General features: G+C 39.2%; 3 protein-coding genes across 9 annotated transcripts; 2 read left to right on the forward strand and 1 right to left on the reverse strand.

Annotated features, from left to right (window-relative positions):
* ptc (patched) lies at positions 1-9,429 on the forward strand. 2 transcript variants are annotated; one of them, NM_001134377.1, is made up of 5 exons: positions 1-105; positions 4,203-4,729; positions 5,511-5,991; positions 6,047-6,661; positions 7,459-9,258. In NM_001134377.1, the coding sequence occupies exons 1-5, from the start codon at positions 1-3 to the stop codon at positions 9,256-9,258; spliced, it is 3,528 nt and encodes a 1,175-aa protein (NP_001127849.1). The 2 variants fall into 2 exon arrangements, with proteins under 2 accessions (NP_001127849.1, XP_008200659.1); XM_008202437.3 differs by lacking the exon at positions 1-105 and adding an exon at positions 3,813-4,143 and having other exon boundaries at positions 7,459-9,429.
* A 66-nt stretch (positions 9,430-9,495) lies between these two features.
* Positions 9,496-20,635, reverse strand: LOC656239 (very long-chain-fatty-acid--CoA ligase bubblegum). Of its 6 annotated transcripts, XM_064359543.1 has the most exons (9): positions 20,592-20,615; positions 12,749-12,789; positions 11,579-11,786; positions 11,397-11,531; positions 11,153-11,348; positions 10,995-11,096; positions 10,530-10,927; positions 9,646-10,484; positions 9,496-9,597 (listed from the first exon to the last, which is right to left on the reverse strand). In XM_064359543.1, coding segments are annotated over exons 1-9 (1,995 nt in total). In that variant the 5' UTR covers positions 20,594-20,615; the 3' UTR covers positions 9,496-9,523. The 6 variants fall into 6 exon arrangements, with proteins under 6 accessions (XP_064215613.1, XP_064215612.1, XP_015834621.1 ...); XM_064359542.1 differs by having other exon boundaries at positions 9,646-10,927; positions 20,592-20,635; XM_015979135.2 differs by having other exon boundaries at positions 9,646-10,927; positions 20,588-20,635.
* LOC100381254 (uncharacterized protein) lies at positions 13,814-18,956 on the forward strand. Its single transcript, XM_015979128.2, has 13 exons — positions 13,814-14,035; positions 14,084-14,183; positions 14,228-14,356; positions 14,401-14,555; positions 14,602-14,764; positions 14,818-15,054; positions 15,100-15,268; positions 15,319-15,577; positions 15,624-15,805; positions 16,329-16,507; positions 16,555-17,271; positions 17,809-18,002; positions 18,051-18,956. The coding sequence occupies exons 1-13, from the start codon at positions 13,902-13,904 to the stop codon at positions 18,913-18,915; spliced, it is 3,483 nt and encodes a 1,160-aa protein (XP_015834614.2). The 5' UTR covers positions 13,814-13,901; the 3' UTR covers positions 18,916-18,956.
* Positions 20,636-22,580: the final 1,945 nt, after the last annotated feature.

Consider the following 22,580-nt stretch of genomic DNA (forward strand, 5'->3'; position numbering starts at 1 on the left):
ATGGCCTCCACGGCGGCGTCGGAGTCGCCGGGGCGCCACGAGTCGGACCTGTACACCAGGCCGGGATGGGTCGACGCCGCCGTCGCGCTGGACCAGCTCGACCAGGTAAGAGCGAGTCGGCGTCGCGGCGCCGGGCGCCGCGTCAGGTGTGACAGATGATTTGGGCCAGACCTGATTGCGGTCTGGTGGGCGATGTGCCGTGTTACGCTAGCCTTGGTGGGACCACCGGGCTGGCCGCGTGTGTGGTCCGCAGCTAGCTTAGCTGCTTAGCTTACCTGCCCGCACCCCGCGCGCAAACGCGCCCCGCAGGCTCCGCCGGCCGCCCCCTCCTGGATGAGCCGCTCATGCTTATCCGTTTCCGGAACTAGCCACAGCCACCCTATTCACGCACGATACGCAAACTTCCCTCTTTCACCGCTCACACACAACCTTCTACAATCTCAAAATTTGACAATACCGAGGGCTGAGATTTTTTATCTTTTGCACTTGAAGGGTACAGGACAAAACGGACCTCAGTCCCCTTTTATAAGAAAACCAAGCTGAGTTGCAAACCTGTGGTTTCAGCTGACACGGACTGAGTCGTTATCCCCTGTACCCTTCAGTTGTATTTTTTGTATAACGTATTCCGCCACCCTTTAAAAGATAAGTCACGGAAACAAAATCTTGTCAAGTTATAGATTACGTTAAAACGTATGAATTTTGCCACCAAGTATCAATCCTACCGACTGCGCCAATTACTACATACATTTTGTAGAAACCAAAATTGAAAATAGAACTTGTTTTTAATAAAAATTATTGAAGTTTTATCGAACAATATACAGGGTCGGTAAAAAGTATGGATGCAGTTAAATACTTATTCTAAAAACTATCCAGCAAAACTTATTAAGATATAGTATATGCGTAAGAGTATATAATTTCTGTCGTTATTTGTTCTGAGGATACAAGGCTAACTTGACAAGACATACATGAAGGGTCAATTTAATATTTTTAAAGAGTTCTGTGGTATAACACTTTATACCTTATTTTAATCGAAAAAAAATTATAACAAACTAAAAAAAAATTTTTCATATCTTCTTACACGTACTTTTTTTTTACTTTTTTTAAACAACCTCGCAGAAAATGGAAGTTATTATTTTTCGTGTGTGGTAAATAAAAGAAATTGCCATTCTACTGCCAAAAATTTCGATATCTCCATGCCAGGATTCTCACAGAGTGCCAAGTTGGGTTGCGAGGGACCGGTCTATAATTGTGTGTTTGAAGATTTTAAAACTGAATTAATTAACGTGAAAATTCCACCGTACGCCACTGGCGCAGATCCACTCAAACTAATAATACACAGCCTCAATCACATTTGATGTACCGGCAGGTCACTCATCCAAATCTTCTTACGAATCTTACGACTTGGACTATTAATTATAGCCGACAGATGAAAAAAATCTCGACGTTACTAGCGCATAACAGATGACATTTATATTCCGACCACTCTCAAGTCTTTATGGAATTGGAACGGTTTGATTCATCATACGCCATTTAAAAGGAAACACGACTCTCGTTTGAAACGTACCTTGCAAAAATTTATTGCTTTAACACATACTTTATAAACTCTATTTGATCCAATCAAATTTCTATAACCGGTTTGACCTCAGAACATTACTCGACCATTTCCATTGTAGGTTAAATTTAATTGGGGCATTAATATTTATGTTTATTGTGTAGTCATAAACCGACGCTGGGCGATCGTATTTTTTATTTGAAATCAAATTGTGCTTGTACATTTTTGGCATTGCGATAATGTTTTAATGACGAAGGCGAGCTGCAATGGCGTCTTGAGATCTGATTGATCCTGATTACATTGTGCACGTGAAAAACAGCCATCAGGTGGTGGCTACCTGGAGGGATCGTATCTTCTCAGAAATAAACTTAACCCCAGTTTGAAAATTCCTTAGCACAAAGCCTATTTTGTGCTTTAGAAAGCTAATATACGAGTGCGGTAAATGAAAGTCAAAATTCTCGAAAAAATTATGGGGAGACGTGAATAGTGGACCCCTATTAGTGTCGTCTAGCTACGCCTATGTGGAGCAGTTTAAAAGAGCCGACTGTATTGCTAAGTGTCCGTGGTCGTTACCCGATTAACGATCGTTACGACCATTCAATGTTTAACGTAAAACTTTCGACTTCCTACAATTATGTCTTTAAAAATTCCGAATAATCTCGCCCGTTCTGTATGTCATTAATGTTATTCAGCAAAGATCTGCTCGAAATTATTTATGTAAATAAGATTATGCAAAAGAAGCCGAACGCGTTATACAAGGGAGATACGATATACTAAAGAAGTTTGCTCTCATCACCTCGAAGGTTGTTTATTTACAAAACGACGAGAGAAATAATTGTTGCTCTGTCATTTATTGCTCATATTATGCATGAACATGAATTTTAATTTGTCGGGGAAAAAAGCTAAAACACTAATTACACAAATGACATGGGAGATTTATTACGAGTGATAAACTTTAAATCCTTTATCGTCGATGTTACTAAAATGTAGGAAAATGTAACGCTGTTGACCCCTGTAATGGGTGGCGTTTTCTCACTAATTCATTTCCCTTATCGGCGTAAGCAACAAGAAATATTTATCAATAAGAGATTTTCATTGAAAATTACCACTATAAAACCGGTAAGATAATTGTATATTGTTAAAGCCGGCATATTTGCGGTGCCTAGACTAATAACTGTAATATAAAACGCTAGTATCGTTTTTATTTTATTTTACGATAGCGTCTAACAAATCCCATGTAGGATGCTTCAAAACCCGATTGCATCTCAATTCACATGTTTATACATTTTATGTGTACAAAATCGGTTTCTCTTGCAAATGAACACTTCATTTTATTACGTTGACAACAGCCCCTTTCTGTCACTTTCAAGCACTTTGTCAAGAGGTACCGCTTTTTTAATTACCGGAAGTTTATTTACAATAATTAAACCCATGTAAAGCTGGAGCACCTACTTTCCTCTCTTTTTAAAAATGCACGCTCAACTCGCAAATTTAAATTCAGAACGGCAACAAATAAAGATTATGCACATGACTCGGGTTTTAATGAAAATAATCGAACTTATTTTATTTATTTTATATGTAAATGCGGTTTTATGGCTTTTTTATGCCAGGTAATTGCAATATTTGAGCGGTAAAGGCCTCGCTATTTCGGACGGAAACGGTTTTATTGATTAGCAGGGAAATGACCACTGAAATTTTGATGAATGTCTCCCAATTTAGTGAACATTCCGTTCGCATGAGCCAGCGGTTTAATGGACAACAGGAATGCCACATAAAAAATAAATACCCGAAATTGAATGCTGGCGGTTTTGTGACATAATCTGCGAGCGGAGGCTGTTGGCACCGAGCCACGATCGCCAAATTCATGACGAGGGCTCACATTTCCTATCAGCCCTTCATACACACAAAAGCTAAATAACTTATTATATATTAGTATAACTTCGTACATATACAGGCTGTCCCAATATTAGAAAACACCAAAGTTATGTTTTTTCAAATGGAACATTTTTGGGTTTAAAAAAACTTTAAAGAACAGTAGAATCGAAGGGAACACAAGTATTATACCAAGTATATAGAATATAGTATGTCATACGTCATACTTAGTCATAACAGGTGCCAAAATCTCAAGAAATCGATTTGTATCGAAAAGTCAGTGGTGGTTTTTGTTAATTGTGTCGTGAGGAGTTGTTGGAATTTGGGGTCGGGAGGGGTTTGGTGGGCGTTCGTGCGTACAGGGTGTCCTAAAATAATGGCATATCGGTACTGGCGATAAAAATGTCGTCGTTTGTATAATATAGTAATGAAAGAAGAGGAAGCAGAGGAGGAATGTGTGGTGGTTCCTTTTCGGGGTTGCGTGGTCGTTTCGGTGCGAGGGCATGTCGTGTGACAGCTGTGAGATATGGTATGGCGGTGTGTATCTGTCGAGTATGAGTAGTGATTGGCAATATTGTTGAATCGGAGTGATCGGAGTAATGGTAGGCCGCTGCGGCCGTAGGTAGGCTTGCTAGCGTTGGACGATCCTTCCTAGAAGGACAGTCTAGGCGGTGAAGTGCGGCGGAGATTGCCGTATCCATATGTATGCAACTTGGGTGGTCCGTGTGACGTCAGGCCGCTGCTTGGGTGGTCCATTGCATGGTATACTCTGTTGCAGGGCAAAGCGAGCGGAGACCGCGGCATTCTGTGGGTTCGTGGCCGAATTCAGCGCCAGCTGCGCTCCCTGGGCCGCATCCTCGATACGCACGCCGGCAAGTTCCTCTTCGTGAGCGTGCTGGCGATCGCCACCTTCTCCGTGGGCCTGAAGAGCATGGCCTTCCACTCGGACATCGAGCTGCTGTGGGCCGAGCCCTCCACGGGCGCCGAGGCGACGCCGCAGGAGATGCTCTCCACGCACCAGATGATCGTGCAGACGGCCGTCGAGCCCGACATCGACCTCCTGCATCCGCACGGCCTCCTGGAGCACCTCGCGCTCCTCCAGAAGGCCACGCAGGTCACCATCACGATGTTCGACATCACCTGGCGCCTCAAGGACTTCTGCCAAGCACCCAGCATTCCCAATTTTGATGCGCACTTTATTGAACAGATTTTCGAAAATATGATGCCCTGCTCCATCATCACGGCGCTCGACTGCTTCTGGGAAGGCTCCAAATTGCTCGGACCTGATTATCCTGTCCATATACCGTAAGTTCGGAAAACCGACCGACTTGGAGGGTGGTCACGGGCTCAGCAGCTGCCCTTTTATAACCAACTCAAATGTCTTACCTACCGCGACCGTTCCCGGAACAACAGCCAAAATGCTCGCAAAAAGGCTGATCACCCGTTTTATTCAAAATATTTACTTTTTTTCATCGTCTTATTTAATTTCATTTTTAATCCGGAATCGGAATCGAGTAATTCATATTTTTTTGGCTTGGCGAAAGAACGTAACATTATTTACGCCTTTCTTTTCAACAACAATTAACTAATTTAACTACAGTTTACATTTTTCATTTGAAATAGGGGAGATCTCGAGAGTTCGCAATGTACTCATTTTATAGAAACATAGTGAAGAGTTTGGATTAAAAAAGTGTCATAATTTCAAATTTCAAGCAATTAATTTATTAATTGGATAATTATAGTTGGTTTTGTTACATGATGATTTGTTTTTACAATAAATAAACAAAATTTCTCAAAATCCAATACTTCTTGTAATTTCGTTATGCATTTATGTTACATTAATCCATCTGAATCATATGTTCACGTATTAAGGCCTAAAATATGCGACAAGTCATTCATTTTTGAATTCTCACTTAGATTCTTTTACCGAAAATCTTAAGGCAGTATAGATAAACATGAAGAAAAGTGTCATCAAAATATTGATACATAATTTTTGTTGTTAAATTTCGATTCAGAGCATTAAATTTACAAAAAAAAGTAACCCAAAGTGTGATTTGGGTTTTATCTGGAGTTTATTTGTTTCTAGATATGGAATAGGCAAGCATATAAAATGGACAAACCTCAACCCCAGTCAGTTAGTATCCGAGTTAAAGCAAAAAGAATCCCAGTTTGATTATCATTCTTTAGAGGATTATTTCAAGCGTGCTGGAATAACCTCTGGATATCAGGAAAAGCCGTGTTTGAACCCCCGCGACCCGGAATGTCCAGTGACGGCTCCAAATTACAATTCGAGTCAAAATTTAGATATTGGTGCTGAACTAACCAGTGGTTGTTACGGTTTCGCCGCGAAATACATGCACTGGCCGGAAGACTTGATCGTTGGCGGTGCCAATAAGAATAAATCTGGTCATATTAAACAAGCCAAAGCTTTACAAACTGTTGTACAATTAATGGGCGAACACGAACTGTTCGAATTCTGGTCTGGACATTACAAAGTGCACCACATCGGATGGAACCAGGAGAAGGCCACAACCGTACTGAACGCCTGGCAGAAGAAGTTCGCACAGGTTGGTGGTTGGCGCAAGGAGTAGAGTGAATGGTGGTAATTTTTGGTTGTTCCAGGAGGTGGATCGTCTGACGAAGAGCAAGAAGTCGTCGAATTACATCTTCGTGACGTTCTCCACCGCCAATTTGAACAAGATGTTGAAGGAGGCGTCGAAGACGGACGTGGTGAAGCTGGGGGTGGTGCTGGGGGTGGCGGCGGTGTACGGGTGGGTGGCCCAGTCGGGGCTGGCTGCCTTGGGAGTGCTGGTCTTGGCGAGCTCAGCCGCCGCCGCGCTGGGCGTTTGCAGTTTGATCGGACTGCCGATAAACCTACTGAGCACGCATGTGTTACCTTTTGTTACTGTTGGACTCGCAATGAGAGAAATGTTCCTTATTTTGTCGACGCATATGAGGAATCTGTCGCCACCGGAAGTGCTACAAAGGACGGGTCCTAGCATTATCTCGGCGGCGTTAGTGAATTCCGCCGCGTTCTTAGCGGCTGCTGTACTGCCAGTGCCGGCGTTACGTGTTTTCTGTTTACAATGTGCGGTACTTGTTATATTCCACGGTGCTGCATTGCTTATTGTGTTCCCTTCGCTCTTGGCCCTCGAGCAGCGCTGTCGAAAGACTGACGTGCCGTGCTTCCGGAACGAGACCAAGTCCAAGCCTCCCACAAACAACAACAATGACCCGGTAAGTTTTTCCTCTTTAGTCGAGCATGTCGGAATTTACGCAAAAAAACACCAACTTTATACGGCAATTCGCCAACACCGGTATGTGTCTATTAACTTCGCTTCTTATGATCGCAACCAATTCGACTCCTCATCTACGCAAGAACCTTGCCTTTGCAGATGTCTCTGTCTACCGTTATTTACTTTTTACATTCGGGTTTGTTTATTTTCGTTACGGTCAAATAATACTTAATTTTTTCGCTCGTAACCATTACCACACATACCTTTCATTCCGCATAATCGTAAAAACAACTCACAATAGCCATATGTCTTTAATTAAAAATGACACTGATAATCGTATAAATAATTAAATATTTCCAAAGCCAATTAATTTGAATCACTGCGATGACGCTTGTGATTTATTGCTTCCCATAAAAATTTCCTGTCTCAATTTTTATTGAAAGGAGTCACACATTAAATAGTCTGGGGACCCAGACTTACCTCCTTATACGAAAAAATTTAAATCAAGCCTCACTTCCGTTATTTTAATTACGAAAATTGAAATAATTTCGATTTGACGAGATACTTGGTGCACACCAGTTTTGCAATTAGCTTCAAGTGATAATAAAAACGTGTATGAAATCATTTCGTATGTTGAGTTCTTAGAGATAGGAGAAAATAAGATGTTCCTTATTAAAACGCCGGCCAGCTGACGCCTGAAACTTGAGCTCATTGTGTGCAGTGATTTGGTTTGGGTGAAAGCCAGTGGCGGCGATAGGATGCGTTTTTGTCGATGGTAATTTACTGTTTTTGTTGCAGGAACATGGTGAAAACTTGTTGACTGCGGAGGTGATCTGTCAGCAAAAGAAAAGTCTTTTAACGTGGTTAGTGAATCGTTACTTCACATCAGTGCTTGTTAAACCATTTGTGAAGGTGGTTTTGTGTTTGACGTACGCTGTGTTGATAATATTTTGCGTTTTTAACGGATTGAAGTTGGAGTTTGACGTGAGATTATCGACATTTTTACCAAAGAATACGCAGGAGTACAAATATTTAGAAGCTCAAAATAAATTCTTTGGTTTTTATAATTTTTATTTAGTGACGACCGAGTTGGAGTACCCTTTAAGCCAACCGCTTCTGTATGAATACCACTCGTCTTTAACAAATGTACCTCATGTTTTGAAAGACTCGAATGGGGGCTTGAATATGAACGATTTTTGGTTAGCCAATTTCCGGGATTTTTTACTAGATTTACAGCAAGAGTTTGACTTGAATCGGAAAAACAATTTCCTTAATAGCGAGAAGTGGTTTCCGAATGCGACCGAAAAGGCAGTATTAGCGTTCAAATTGTTAGCGCAGACTGGCATTGTGGAGTTTCCAGTCGATAAAAGTCAAATTTTTAAGAAACAACTTGTCGATAAAGGCATTATAGATCCCAAAGCGTTTTATAACTATTTATCAGTTTGGAATAGTAACGATCAAATGTCATATTCAAGCTCCCAGGCGAATCTAACACCGAAGCCTTGTCAACACTATAGTTCTAAGGCCGAGTTCGATTTAAAAATTCCAAAGTCACGACCTCTTGTTTATACTCAAATGCCATTCTACCTCAAGAATTTGAAAAGTACTGGAAAAATCATAGAAACTCTCAAACAGATTAAACAAATTTCCGAAGAGTACAATCAAAGGGGATTAAAGAATTATCCCATTGGACTTATATTCGCTTATTTTAATCAGTTCCTACTACTAGACCGCTTGTTGGCTGCCCAGCTGGTACTCACGTTACTCGCGGCCGTTCTAGTAGCGTGTGTTCTTGTACAGTGGACAAAACTTTGGTGTTCCGTATTCAGCATTATAATCTGTATGTTGTTGATGTGTTTGGTGAACGTAAATGCTTTAAGTGGAACAATAGGTGCATTGCATTTTATAATAGTGAGTCGCAATATCTTCCTTATCCTAACAGGTTTCTTAAGCGCTTTAGGAAATTGTGAACGGAGACTCAAAATGTCGTTAGAATTATACGCCGAACCTATACTCAAAGGCGATTTTGGACTATTTGTATGTGTCTCAGTATTAGTAACTTCCCAGTTCGAGTTCATCCAATGCCATTTTTTCACCGCATTGCTGGTATCCCTGTGCAGTTCAACTATCAATTCTCTGGTTTTCTTCCCCATTTTGCTACTCCTCGCCGGTCCTCGAGCCGAACTCTACCAACTAGAACACACCGACCGGATTGCCACACCAACACCACCTCCACCTCCTCCTCCCCCTATCCGAACCCCAACCTACTCAAAGCCCTCCCGCCGAAACACTTCCGTCAAAGCCACTCGAGAGCCCAGCCTCACCACTATTACAGAGGAGAGTTGCAATCAGAGTATTATAGTCGAGCCACAAGTCACTGTAGAATACAGTAGTCCAGAATCCAGTTCTAGTGGCCCTTACACAACCAAAGTAACCGCCACTGCTAATATTAAGGTAGAGTTAGTTGCCCCTGTATATAGACCTAAATGTAGTAAGTGTCACAGATCGAAGTGTAAGAGGCGACAGCAGTGTCGCTGTTGCAAGGACTCAGACAGTAGCGATAGTAGTGCCGAGGCAGAACCGTGCCCCAGTAGCTAGCATTTTGTTACCATTTAAGGAAATTATGTAAAATATGTCTATATTGCATATATGTATACTTACCATATTCACTTATTTATTTAAAAAGATGATGTAAGATGACTTCTAACTTTAAATTATACTCAAGGTATTATTTATATTACTTTTAAGTAAAGAATATTTTGACAATAAGCGCGAGTTTCTTTACCCCCCTCCCTAACTAAAAACACAACCGACAACTAGCCGCAAAAAACAGTCTGTTCCAAACACTTTATTAAACGACAGTTTAGGCATACATTTTTTCAATTATGTCTGCATATTTCGCGGCCACGACGTTCCTCTTGACTTTCATTGTCGGTCCTGAAAATTTGAATTAGCACCCAGCTCAACTATCGAAACACCGAATACCTAATTCCCCTGTAGCTACCGAAAAATCGACTGGAAGTATCGACAACTTCTGTATTCTTTGGGCGTTGGAAACGGCTTGTTGGTTAACCCGATCAATACTTTCTTTGAGCGCTTCCAACAGTTTGGGATGGGGCCCCGCTTCAAGAACCTCAGTGACGGTCTTAGCCGGGCACCCTAAACTTTTTAACCAATCTTGAACGGAGGGTAGCAAGGTATCCAAAGGCCTAGCAGTGTCGGAATCAACGTCGGTTTTGAAAGTCAATAAAACCGACAGAAATTTTCGTTTATCCCCAACAAGAAACACGTTACTGACGTGGGGCAACTCCGATTTGACCAGCTGTTCGATGGGCACTGGTGGTATATTTTCACCCCCTGCTGTAATGATAAGTTCCTTCAAACGCCCCGTAATATAAATAAAATTGTTTTCGTCAATTCGGCCCAAATCCCCCGAATGCAACCACCCCTCAGAGTCGATAGCCTCGTCTGTCTTCTCCCTATCGCCCAAGTACCCCATGAAGACATGGCGTCCGTTCATACAGATCTCCCCTTGCCCGTCTTCGGGGTTCAAAATTTTGGTCTTCATCCCCGGGAGTGCCATTCCTATCGTTTCCAGCCCGAACGACCCCATATTGCACATGGTGTGTGCCCCACTCGCCTCCGACATGCCAAAAGCCTCCATGATTGGCATATCGATGCTCAGAAAATATCGCTTGATGTCGGCAGCGAGAGGTGCAGCCGCTGAGACAAACAACGTGCACCGACTCAAGCCCAGGGCTTGTTTAACTTTCTTAAAAATGAGAGAACTGGCTAGACAATAACCCCAACCGCTCCCATTGACCCTAAAACCCAGCATTGGGGAAATGGTTGAGTTAGTCCCAACGTACCCTTTAATTCGGTTAAGGTGGTAGTGTAAAGCCTGGCTTTTGGCCCACGAAGCCAAACTCTTCTTAACTCGACCATTTTGCGCGGCGACTTGCATCATTTTTTCGTGCATTTTTTCCCAGACTCGCGGAACACCCAGGAATTTCGTCGGCTGGGCTTCTTGCAAAGTGTTTATCAGCGAGCCTTTAAGAGCATTCGCGTCGGCGAAGTAAATACAAACTGCATACATCATTGCTATGTAAATATCGGTGACTTGGGCCGCCACATGGCTCAAAGGGAGGTAACTAACAATCACTTCTTCGCCCTTTTTCACGTCCAGACGCTCACAGATCGACAGCGCGTCCCATGTTAAGTTATCGTGACTTAGCATCACGGCTTTGGGCTTACCCACGGTGCCAGACTGGTGAATTTAATTATTTGCAGTTGAATTAAAAAAATAGATTTTTTTAAGTAATGATAATACGTACCGTATAGACGAGAGTGCAGCATTCGTTAACTCCAATAGTTTTAAGGACTCTTTCCAGATCTTCGTCCTCCTGATCTCTCCCGATTATTAATAAATCTTCCCACTGCAAACGTCGCGCTGTTACTGTTGCTTTCGATAACAATTAAGCAAAGGACTTACGCTGATAACATCGGCACTTGTGGGAGTGCCCTCGTATTGAATGATGGCTTTCAGGTGCGGTAATCGCGATTTTATTGCAAGAATTTTTTCGAGTTGTTTTTGGTCCTGTACGACAATAATATTCGCTCGACTGTGATTCGCGCAATGAAAGCACGCTTCGCTCGAATTCGTTGTATAAATCCCCACAGCTATTCCCCTAAAAAACAGTCTGGTAACAAATCAAGTACAATTTTGCGAAACAAACCCTGCGAAAATTGCGGCAAGATCTGAAATGAACCACTCCGGGCTATTAAAGCCCAGGATGCAGACGGCATGGTGTCTTTCTAAGCCCAGCTTGATGAAAGCTTTAGCACAGGTTCGCACTAGCTCGTAGTATTCCCTAGAAATTGGTATTTCTAGTTTGGGTTCGAGTGAGAAAATATTTACTTGTATGTTATCTTGTTCCATTTTCCCTCGGCCTTGTATGCTAGTGCAGGATGGTCGGGAAAGTCGGTAGCGGTGCGTTTGAGAAGTCCGGGGATTGAGACCGGAGGAGTGGTTTCAATCGCTTTTCCAGTTTCCGGGATGCGGAGACGCACGGGGACATCTGGACTGGTTGTGGTGGAGTCTTCCGCTGGTAAGATTTGGTCTGGACCTGAATCGGTTGATTGATTCATCGATTTGTTTACGGCGAAATGGTGTAATCACTACTATCACGAAGTGGAAAATCCTAATCATATAACGTTTCTTATCGCTCTTTTATTGGATCGCGGCTGTGGTTACCATACGTCAATGAACTAACTTCCAAGCGCAAAAATTTCGCGTTATGGCATTGGAACAATGCTTTACGAGTTTTTCATTTTCTTTTGTTTTTCTTTCAAACTGGTAGTTAAGTTTATTTACAGGAAAGGAAATCGCTTCAAATTACTAATTATTAACAATTAAAACCATTGTTATTCCTTGACACAAAAGTGGTCGTCTTATTAGAAAGAAATAAACATTTTATTTTACGACTTTTGTTTTACTTTTTATCTACCGAATAACACACATTGGAACATTGGTTTAAGTGCGTAACGAATTAATTTTAATCTGTTTGCATAACTAGGAACATAACTTTGCGATTTATTTACAATGAGACAATGATAGCGGGGCATTATCCGTAAATTCTAGGGTTTGCTGTTGTTGACAATGTTTAAAAAAGTTACGTTTGTGGCACTCTGGCAGTATTTGTGCCACGCGGCTAGTAAAAAATTATTTGTTTAAATTTTCACCGTCATTATTGTTCTGTAACAAAGAATACAATGCGTGTTTTCAATGATGATTAGAAATGTACATTTTTTCGCACATTATTAAATGTAAGGCAATTTTTTAGTTATCGATGTGCTAACCGGACGTGGCAAATTAAAATATTCTTCAGGTACTTTAACTGACTAACGGAGCTTATGTATATGTCGACACCTGACAAATTTAGCAAAATGCTTATTTAAAGAATAGTTATCAAGAATGTTTTGCATTATCAGCAGTTTTAAAATATGTAGGAAACAAGGTACAAGGGTATTGTCCAGCAAATAGACAAACTGCCAGCGTTTAAAACCGAAAAGTAAATTTTGTACTCACCGTTTTGAAATTCGCTGGCCATTATGCGGTCATTAGCGCACCTGAAACAGGGGGAAAGCACTGTAATTTAAAAAAAATCAAATCGGATACACTGTACGTTTGATTTGAATGTGTAAACACCGCTGACGGTAAAGCACTAATAAGAAATACTAAACTTACATACCTACTGTATTTTTTTTCCAATAAAAATGACTCGAACAACAGCTAATCACTGCCATTTGATTTTATGTAGGTAACAAAATAATAATACAAATCTTGACTACATTGCTGGTTGCATCAACATGTGATTACCGACGAAATGTGTAAGTGGCTATTAAGAGGTTTCTTGACCAATAACTGGTGTCCCCCTCCTTGATTTAAGTCTGTTTTCAACTGAGCTCACGAAAATTTCACGCACGTACAATTTTTTATGAACTGAACGGTTTGAAAATAAGTACTGCGGTCGACATACGCGTCGTAATGAAGAAATCAAGATTTTATTGAGCGATAAAAACCTCCACCATCTGGAGGCATCTACTAAAAAGTTACAGAATTTTTGGATTTAATGCCCCTTAATTACAAAAATTCCTAATAAATAAATTGACCAAAAACCCCATTCTTAATCACCGAACTTGTGTAAGTACTTAACTTTGGTGAAGGTCATGACTTTTGAATAACACTTACCGAAAACTGAAGCACTCTCTTGTACTGTCTGAAGACTGAATAGAAGATTTACCGAGAAACTTAGTTTAAATTTGGTTCTTATCAGAATTTACTTCACCCATGACCTAAAAGAGCGCTATACCAACCACGACCGAACCAATAAACCCATATATACCATTCAGATAACGAAATAAAATTTCGAAAAATGTGTAATACCGGATTCGCAAACAGGAATTACAAAAAAGTAAAACTAATGCGCACGTGATCGAGCCAGGACGAGTGATTCATTTTATTAAAATAAATATGTAATAGCTTTATCGCGTAATTTAAATTATAAATTACTTACAAAAATAAGATAAATGATTGTTTAAAATGATAGTGATAAACAAAAATAAAAATTCAAATTTTTGCGCCACACAATACATTGGGATCTGAACCGCGGAAGCAAAATCCCTAAATCCGACATGTCAAAAATTATCTCTGTTATTTAAATTGAATTAATTTCGTAAAAATGAATAAACTATGCGTGTTTTTGTTCGTTTTCTTTTACGTTGTGCTCCGGGCAACGTCCGATAACATCCTGGGATGCGGGGGCTTCGTTAAAAGCCACGTCCCGATTGACTTTTCCAAAGTGGAAGTAAAATTGTAAGTAGCTCAAATTTTCGACATGTCGCTCAAAAACCCCACTTCCAGGCTTACGAAGCAGGGGATTCTCAAAGACAAGATCAACTGCGCCCCCAATAACGGCTACTACTTCGTCCCTTTGTACGACAAAGGCGAATACATTTTGGAGGTTAGCTTTGCTTCAATTAAACCCAAATTCATGCCACATTTTAGCTGGAACCTCCGCCCGGCTGGAGCTTCACTCCGACTAGGGTCGACTTAGTCGTCGACGGCGTTACGGACCTCTGCAGTCAGGGCAAAGACATCGATTTTAATTTCAAAGGGTTCGGGATCACTGGAAGGGTATGGGAAGCCTGATCCAGGATTTTTTTAATTAGGGATTGCAGGTTGAAAGCTTGGGGAGCGACAGTGGCCCTGAAGGGGTCGAGGTCGAGTTAAAGTCTAGCTCGGAAGTGCGGAAAACTACGACTAGCAGTGGGGGCAGCTTTTTTTTCACCCCCGTGTATCCCGGCAATTACGTCGTGAAAATTTCCACCTCCAAGTGGGTTTTTTCCACGTAATGTAGTTTAGTAATTGTGGGTTTTTAGATGGAAAGTTTATAAAGACAGTGTTAATGTTGTGGTGGCTGAAGGCAACACAGAATTGGCTGCGAAAAGCTTGATTATACAAGGGTATGACGTCGTGGGGGCGGTTAAGGACGAAGGGGAGCCAATCAAGGACACGACTGTTGTCCTGTATGCTCAAACATCTGTAATTTTTTTGTTTTTTTTTGTACTGTTTCCGTTAATTTTTAGTTTTTTTAGAACACTGACTTAAAAATCGATGGTTGTGATAAATCGCCCCTGTCTGGTTTAAAATCAGCCAATAGGCCGCTGTGTCACGTTAAAACAAACGACCAGGGGGTGTTTACTTTTGGCACTTTGCCTTATGGGAAATATTACGTTGCCCCGTTTTACATTGAACAGAACATTTATTACCAGCCTGATTCCATTCCGTTCACTGTCGAGCACGGAAGTGTGAAACTTAAGGAGAATTTTGAGGTTTAAAAATTACTTTGGCGCCCAAAAATTTATTCGTAATTTTAGATCATCGGTTTTAACGTAAATGGGCGTGTCTTGAAGTCGTCTAATGGCAAGCCCTTACCTAAAGCTAGAGTATTTCTAAACGGCAAAGAAGTAACTCAGACTGATTCAAACGGGGTTTATAAGCTTCAAAGACTGAAAGCTGGGACGTACAACTTACACGTGATTGCCGGTAGTTGCACATTTAACACCAAATGATACAATAATAATTTTTTTCTTTAGATAATTTCCTCTTTAAAGAAGTTGCGGTTAAAATGAACCCTAACAGTCGAATCCCGGATTTGGTACCAACATCGTACCAAGTTTGCGGCAGTGTTGTCAGTGATAAGTCGCAAAGCGTCACTTTTGCACAAATTGGGAGTACCAAAGTCATTACAACGTTATCAGATATGAATTCGGGTCAGTTTTGCGAGTACTTAAGTCCGGGGAAGTACCAAGTTCAAGTGGTGGTTGATAGCGCAGATTCACAAAAAGGGATGCAGTACGTGCTACAAACCCACTGACGTAAATTTAAGCCAATTTTTTAGATTCTTCCCCAAAGTGCAGAACATTGAAGTTAGCTCGGAGCAAGTCGGTTCTATTATTTTTTCGCAGCTAAAAGCCACAGTCACCGGAAAAGTTCAGTGCATTAGTAAGAAGGACTGTCAAGGGTTGAAGGCCATTCTGAAGCCTAGTGGCGAAAAAAACGAAATCGTAACTAACATTTCTGGTAAGATTTCCAGTCTGCTTTTTATAGACTGAGTGATTAGGGCCAAAAATATGTCATAACGATGTTTTTCTAATAAAAATTTGCGTTTTTTTGAACTAAATTTCGGCTTATTTTTACGAATCAAGTCGAAATAACGTCAACTTCGATCTAACTGTGTAATTTTTGAGATTATTTTTTCGAAGAGAATTTTTTACTATATAAATTTAATTAAATCCTTGAAAAAGGATATGGTGAATTTTCTATTTGCCAAATTATTACGTTCCAAGTTGTCACTTAAAGAAAGTCAAAAATAATGTGATTTTCGACGCAATTGAGTGATTTTTCGGGCTGGTTTAGAAACAAAGAAAAAAAAGCGAAAAACATGCAAATTTCTTGAACAATGAAAACACTACATTGTATATTATCTTTTTTGGCATATTTTTCAGAACTATTTGCTCAAAAATGTGAATAAACGCTCGAAAAAGGCAAAATTATACACAAATTTTGGCTAAATTTTGTTTTTGGTATGTGCGATTATTTTTAGACGACTCTTACAAAATTGCCGACATATATCCCGGAATTTACGAGATCACAATAAGCGATAACAAGTTGTGTTGGAAGTCTAATAAGCAAACAGTCAACGTCAATAATATCAACGTTGAAGTTCCTACTTTTGTCCAAGTTGGCTATTCGGTCGTATTTAGTTCGTCTCATGATACACAGGTTTGATTGGTGGTGGAGTTGCGCTACCGAGCTAACGAATTTTTTAGGTCACCTATAAAATCCCCGGTCAAAATCAGGAAAATACGATCAAAATAAACAAAGGCAAACTAGCTTATTGCTTAGAAAAGGCTGGGGCTTACACATTTCACTTAAAGAGTTGTCACAGTTACGAATCCTCTTCTGTGAGCTATAACACTGATTCGGCAACAAACGAAATATTTTTGAATGCGCAAAAACACACCGTGACTTTACTGATCGAGTCTGAGACCAAACACGGTGATGTAACTGCGACCATTAATCTGGACGGAGTAAAAACCCAAAGTCCACCTCTTCCGTTTGTTAAAAACGGTTACGAAATCCAATTATTGCTAAGTCCGAGCGAAACGGCCGTGATTATTCCCCAATCGGATGTTTTATATTTTAGCCCCCCCATTCTTTCAATTAGTGGCAGTACCGACTGCGAAAATTTAGGGGCTAAGTTTAAAGCTGTCTTAGGGGTGGTGTTCCAAGGGAAAATAATACCGCCCCTTCCGGGGGTTCTAGTCACCGTCGAGACCGAAAATTTCGACACTCTAATGGCAGAAACGGACGCCAACGGAGTTTACAAATTCCCACCTTTGGACAAATCCAAGTCGTACAAAATCGCAGCAAAGAAAGATTCCTACGTTTTAGTTGGACCGAACAATGACGGGAATTTCCTCGCACACAAATTGGCCGAAATCGTTATCGAAGTGGTTGATAAGAACGACAATGCCCCCCTACAAGTAAGTAATCAAAGGTTTTACGCAATCTTTTATGAGCCTTTGATCAGTTAATCACAGCATTGTATTATAAAAACTCAATTTTTATGTCACAGAAAATAATAAATAATCATATTGCTAGTCCTACACTATAAACGTAGGTGTGCCTCAGGGGTCCATTTTAGGACCAATTCTTTTTTTAGGATACCTTTCTAGCTTCTTACATGTCCCTAAAGTTTTTTTTAATCGGTTCAGGGATTACTGTTAAAAAATAAAAACCAAATGAAGTCAGTCCTACAATTTTAGTTTAAAAAATTAATAAAAAATAAAACGGTGCTTTCCTAATGAAATTATTAGTATGTACGGCATGAGCAAGGTGTAACCGACTTATTAATTAAGTTTGATTGATCTGACTTACTACAGGGTGTTTACGATTTATTTTCAAACTTTTTTTATTAGTTTTTAATTTTGTTCAGAACTATTATGCCATGTTTATATATTCAGATATATTTAATTGACGTAAATAATGAGCTTTATTGTCAATAAACAATATTATTATAGGGAGCTTTACTTTCGCTGTCAGGCGGGGACAGTTACCGGAGCAACTTGCAGACAAACGAGAACGGGAAAATCACTTTCCACTCTCTAAGCCCGGGAGAGTACTTCTTGCGGCCGATGATGAAAGAGTACAGTTTCGAGCCGAGCTCGAAAATCATCAAAGTCAACGAGGGCCAAACCGTCAACGTGAAGCTAACGTAACTGTTTTTATTATCCTGTGATTCGTCGGTAATTTTGTTTTGCAGTGGTAAACGGGTCGCTTACAGCGCCTACGGCCAGGTGACTTCGCTGAACCGCGAACCGGAGGAAAACATAGTGGTTGTGGCGCTAGGTGTCGGCAATTGCAGTCACTTTTCGGAGGAGTCAACGTCGGAAAGTTCGGGGTTGTTCCGAATCCGCGGTCTCCAGCCCTTCTGCTCGTACGACATCACCGTCAAGAGCAGTCCGAATGCAATCGAACGGAGCGCCCCTAAGGTCGTCCACGTGGAGCGGGTGTCCCAGGACATCCACGGCTTGCAGCTTGTGATTTTCCGGCCGGCGACCCACATGGACTTGCTTGTGAAGGTTTACGCCAAAAATCCCGAGCATTACAAGAGCTTGAGGCTCAAAGTTGTGTGCGAGACGGCTTCTTCGGGCATTGTTTACACAGGGCGTGTGGATACGTCTTCGATTGCGATCACTGCTGATTACAACCAAGGGGTTTTAGTGCAAGTGCCACCGTTGCCGCTGGACGGGAAAACCTACTCAGTGCACTTAGAATCTAACTTGAATAATAAGCTCGAACCTGAACCTGAAACTTTCATCGCGAATTCGTCTTTTAAATACGTCGAGCTTGATTTTATCGTCAAAAGTAGCATGGTTGAGCAGGAGATTAAGCAAACATCGATTTGGACGCTTGTCTTGATTTTTAGTATCATGTTCGCGGTTTACAATATCGATAAAGTTAGTCAGTTTTTGAAAGAAATGTTGGGCGGATACGTATCAGATTTTCTCAATTCTGCCAATAAAAAATCCGCGACTAGTGATTACAGTGGCGATAATGATGATATTGATCAAATTGTTCAAAGTATTAATGCTGTGAAAAGAAAACCCAAACCTAAGAAAAATTAAATGTTATGTGGAATTTTGTTTAATAAAGGTTTGTTACTCAATCGCTGTTTTTATCACATTTCCTAACACACACTTCCCTTTATATTTCGCGCACGCAAGTCGGAAAAGCAGTTTTACAGGATGCAAATTTGATTTGTTGGAAGAAGAGCTGTTACAGATAAAAGGTTTGTGACAGGTAGTTGAAATAATTATACAATAAAGTATGAAACAATCAAGCAGAGAATCTATTATAAAGTTTCCAAAAAGTATTTGAGTTTTTCTCAAAAATCAGTCTTGTTAAGTAGATATCTGCTCATGTTTTCTAAAACTTTATACAATCACTCAGAGAGGACGCAACGCTTCTTTTTGTTGAATTCACAAACAATTAGCTATTTAACCAAGTGTACCTCTTAATTAAAATTACGAGTAAACAAAAAATTATGTTCGGATATTTTTCACACGAAAAAATATTAAATATAAATATGAGAATTTGACGGTTTTCCTGCAACGGAAAAAAATGATTATCAAAAGTTCGTCTGTAATAGTTTGCCATCAAATTAAACAAATAACTGGTTTAAAAAATTTCACTTTCGTCTTAAGTCTAATGGTAAATCTGACGTCCAAATCGTTCGAGTTTCCATCTTAGAGCTTATGAAAATGCGGAAAGTGCTCAAAAACTAGAGGAAAAATCTGTTGACTGTTTTGAAATTAGCGTCCAACAATTACTTAACAACGGCAAAAAATCTGAGGCAACAGATATATTGTAAACTAAGATAATCACTGTAATTTATGTCCAATAAATTTCTCAAAAGTAAAATTGTGCCGATTTATTAAGAATACACCTAAAAAATAACTAGTTTCTGAACCTATGATCTGCGAATCTCGGTCCAGGGATCCAGAAATAGAGATAATTTTTCTAAAAATCACCAAATTTATGTATTTTCTAGTCAAAAATAGTGGACGTGCGCAAATCCTACTGGATTCGCAGTGGCCATAATTTTTAATAACAATGTTTTTCGGGACTTTACTAAACAAACTCAATTAACTAAAAATTTTAGACATAAATTAAATATTTTCGTTTCTTTATTTTTTATAATTTAAGAAGTAAGTCATTTATGGATTCAACGCTAAAGTTTAAAGTTATGTTTCACCTTTACGTTCATCTCTTTTTCTCTCGAAACAAAAGGTATTTTTCCTTTATTAGGATGTGCTCTTACGTTTACAATTTGGCATCTTTACGTACTTTTACCTTTTGCCGCATTATTTTCTTATTTCTGTCAGTTTTATGCACCGCTTTTCGCTTTTCGTCTCTTATTTTTGTTTACGTGTTGTTTCACTTACCTTTTCTACACTTTTTTTCATAAAAAAATTGTTACACCTGATCCGGATTCAAACACCCGACCTCCCTTTTTAAATAAATCAACATTACAAAGTATATAATTGCAATAATTTACCTAAAACGCAAATACTTTCAGTTGAAAAGTCGGCGAATTAGCTCGAAAATACATTTTCTTACACTTTTTTTCATTTTAATTCTTTAAATTTTTACTAGATTTACCGGGCGTATAAGCTGATTCTACAATTTTAAAATTGTTTTTTTTGTGACTTTCAGCACGTTTTTGACCGAAAATGAAGATAACTTCTCCAAAAATCATCAAATTTGTGTATTTGATTAATTATTTAAAACACTTACGTACATCACAGGCACAAACAACCACACATGCCCACTGACGATTTTCTTCCACGTATATCAGTGTCTTTCTCCTGATAATTTTTTTGACTGATTGAGAGATAGATATTCTAAGTTGGTCGGATACACCATTCTTTTTACTTATTTTTTAAATTTAAATTGATTAAAATTGTTAAACTAATTTAATTGAGCAAACCCAAGAATAATTCAGATTACCTCATAAAATAAAAATAAGAAAATATATAAAAATAAAAAAGTTTAGTCTGTCTTTTTTTAACGTGTTTACTTTATTGTAATATTTAGGTGATTTAACAATACACAAAATAACAATAAGTTCTGAGTTTACATTTTTTGGCATATTTCGTTTGACTAAACTTGTTTTTCAGCAAGACCTGCTCCCACTAAAAAAATACTATTTATCCTTTTCGTTCAATCTGACTTTTGTTAAGAATTCTTAATATTTTGTTAAATAAATACCAGAAGTTACAAGATTTTGTCTAATTATTTCTTGCTTCGGTTTAACAAAAAGGGGTTTTTATCTTTAAATCGATTCATTTCGGCGATTTTTTTGGGTAATTTTTAATAATTTTTCGCTTAATAATTAAGTGTCTAGTTGAAAAATGGACCTAAAGCAACAAATTTTTGGCAAAATTTTATAAAGAATTGCCTTTCGATCTACTAACACGCTTTTTTCCGCAAAAATATGCTCAGGCTCTCGAAAAATACGATTTTTTAATGGTAGGCGAAAAGTTTTACCCAATTTAGTAATTTTCTGGTCCGGTGACGCTTTTTGAACACTTGTTAAAACAATTAGAAATTTTCTTCATTCTGTTAGAAATCGCTTGTGCCGATATCTTTTTAACCGCAAAGACAAAACTAATTAAATCGAAAACTTCCTGATTACGTTTATTACTCCGTAAATTACGTTTGCGAGAATTAGTTTCGTGAACCGCCAACCATTTAATTACAAATAAAATTTTACCACGGCTCTGGTGAGCTAAACAAATCGTGTGCGCAATTTTTGTAATTAAATTTTTTAGTTGAACACCCAATTAAAACTTGTGGAAGTATTAAAGGCAATTTGCACACTGTTTTTCATTTTAATCCACTGTCATTCATTTTTGTTTCACATGACCTATAATATGGAGATCCCTTTAATCAGGGTTTTCGATTTTCCAATAAATTCTGTTTTCCCGGCGTCGGACATGGAACGAAATATTTTTAAAATAGATCGCACTTCGAATAAACAATACTCTTGATACGGATTACGCGGAATCGCCGGAAATTGCAGAAACAAGAGGCGAACATCACGTATAGATTTTCCTCATTATTAATTTAAAAAAAAATATTAAATTATTATCTTTTGCTTTCTGCTTTTGCTATCTCTGTTTTGGTAAATTTATCAGATATCAAAACACCTGACACAGATATATAAATAAAATTTTGTGACTCCACCGCAAATATGGGATTTGTTTGAAATAATTATGTGTTACGTATCCAGCAGTGACGTAATAAAAGATTTGATTGATCGAACGTATACATAATTCATTGATAAAAAAGACTTTCTGTTATCGTCTGAGTATTCAGTGTCTAATCATTTCAGAATCTTTAATGTAGACTCTCTCGTCCTAAATAAATAATGCCTATAAAAGCATTCACTTCGTCAAAACTCCAATATTTATCCACTTATTGCTGTTTTGAAGATGAATGAACATTTCTCAACAAAGTTGGGACCCTCCAACGATAGTTGGAAAGGAGATATTAAACAAGTTGTAAAGTGTGCAACTTGTCGAAAGAAATTTAAATTGCTTGTTGTTGCTCTCGTGAGGAATTGGCCGAAATATTGCGTGATTTGAACTTTCGGCTCATTGTCAAACTCTTCCATAAATCTTCTATTACAAACTTTCCCAACTCCTAATCGGATTTTTTAATGCTGCTTTTTCGGAGAGTTAATCCGTAGAAAACAGAAGTTAGTTAATTACTCATATTCCTCGCT

This window comes from Tribolium castaneum, chromosome 10 (assembly GCF_031307605.1).
Source record: "Tribolium castaneum strain GA2 chromosome 10, icTriCast1.1, whole genome shotgun sequence".
In the NCBI taxonomy this organism is placed as follows: Eukaryota; Metazoa; Arthropoda; class Insecta; order Coleoptera; family Tenebrionidae; genus Tribolium; species Tribolium castaneum.

Bases quoted from the DNA above. Each gene is read 5' to 3' on its own strand.
- LOC656239 (XM_064359542.1), bottom strand. The intron at 11,787-12,748 runs GTGAGTACAAAA...CAACCGATTCAG, and splicing joins GGCCAGCGAATTTCAAAACG to GTCCAGACCAAATCTTACCA. The intron at 11,349-11,396 runs GTTTGTTTCGCA...ACTGTTTTTTAG, and splicing joins CTTGCCGCAATTTTCGCAGG to GGGAATAGCTGTGGGGATTT.
- LOC100381254 (XM_015979128.2), top strand. From the start codon at position 13,902: ATGAATAAACTATGCGTGTTTTTGTTCGTTTTCTTTTACGTTGTGCTC. The intron at 15,269-15,318 runs GTAGTTGCACAT...TTTTTTCTTTAG, and splicing joins CAACTTACACGTGATTGCCG to ATAATTTCCTCTTTAAAGAA. The intron at 18,003-18,050 runs GTAACTGTTTTT...TTTGTTTTGCAG, and splicing joins ACCGTCAACGTGAAGCTAAC to TGGTAAACGGGTCGCTTACA.
- ptc (NM_001134377.1), top strand. From the start codon at position 1: ATGGCCTCCACGGCGGCGTCGGAGTCGCCGGGGCGCCACGAGTCGGAC. The intron at 4,730-5,510 runs GTAAGTTCGGAA...ATTTGTTTCTAG, and splicing joins GATTATCCTGTCCATATACC to ATATGGAATAGGCAAGCATA. The intron at 6,662-7,458 runs GTAAGTTTTTCC...TTTTTGTTGCAG, and splicing joins CAAACAACAACAATGACCCG to GAACATGGTGAAAACTTGTT.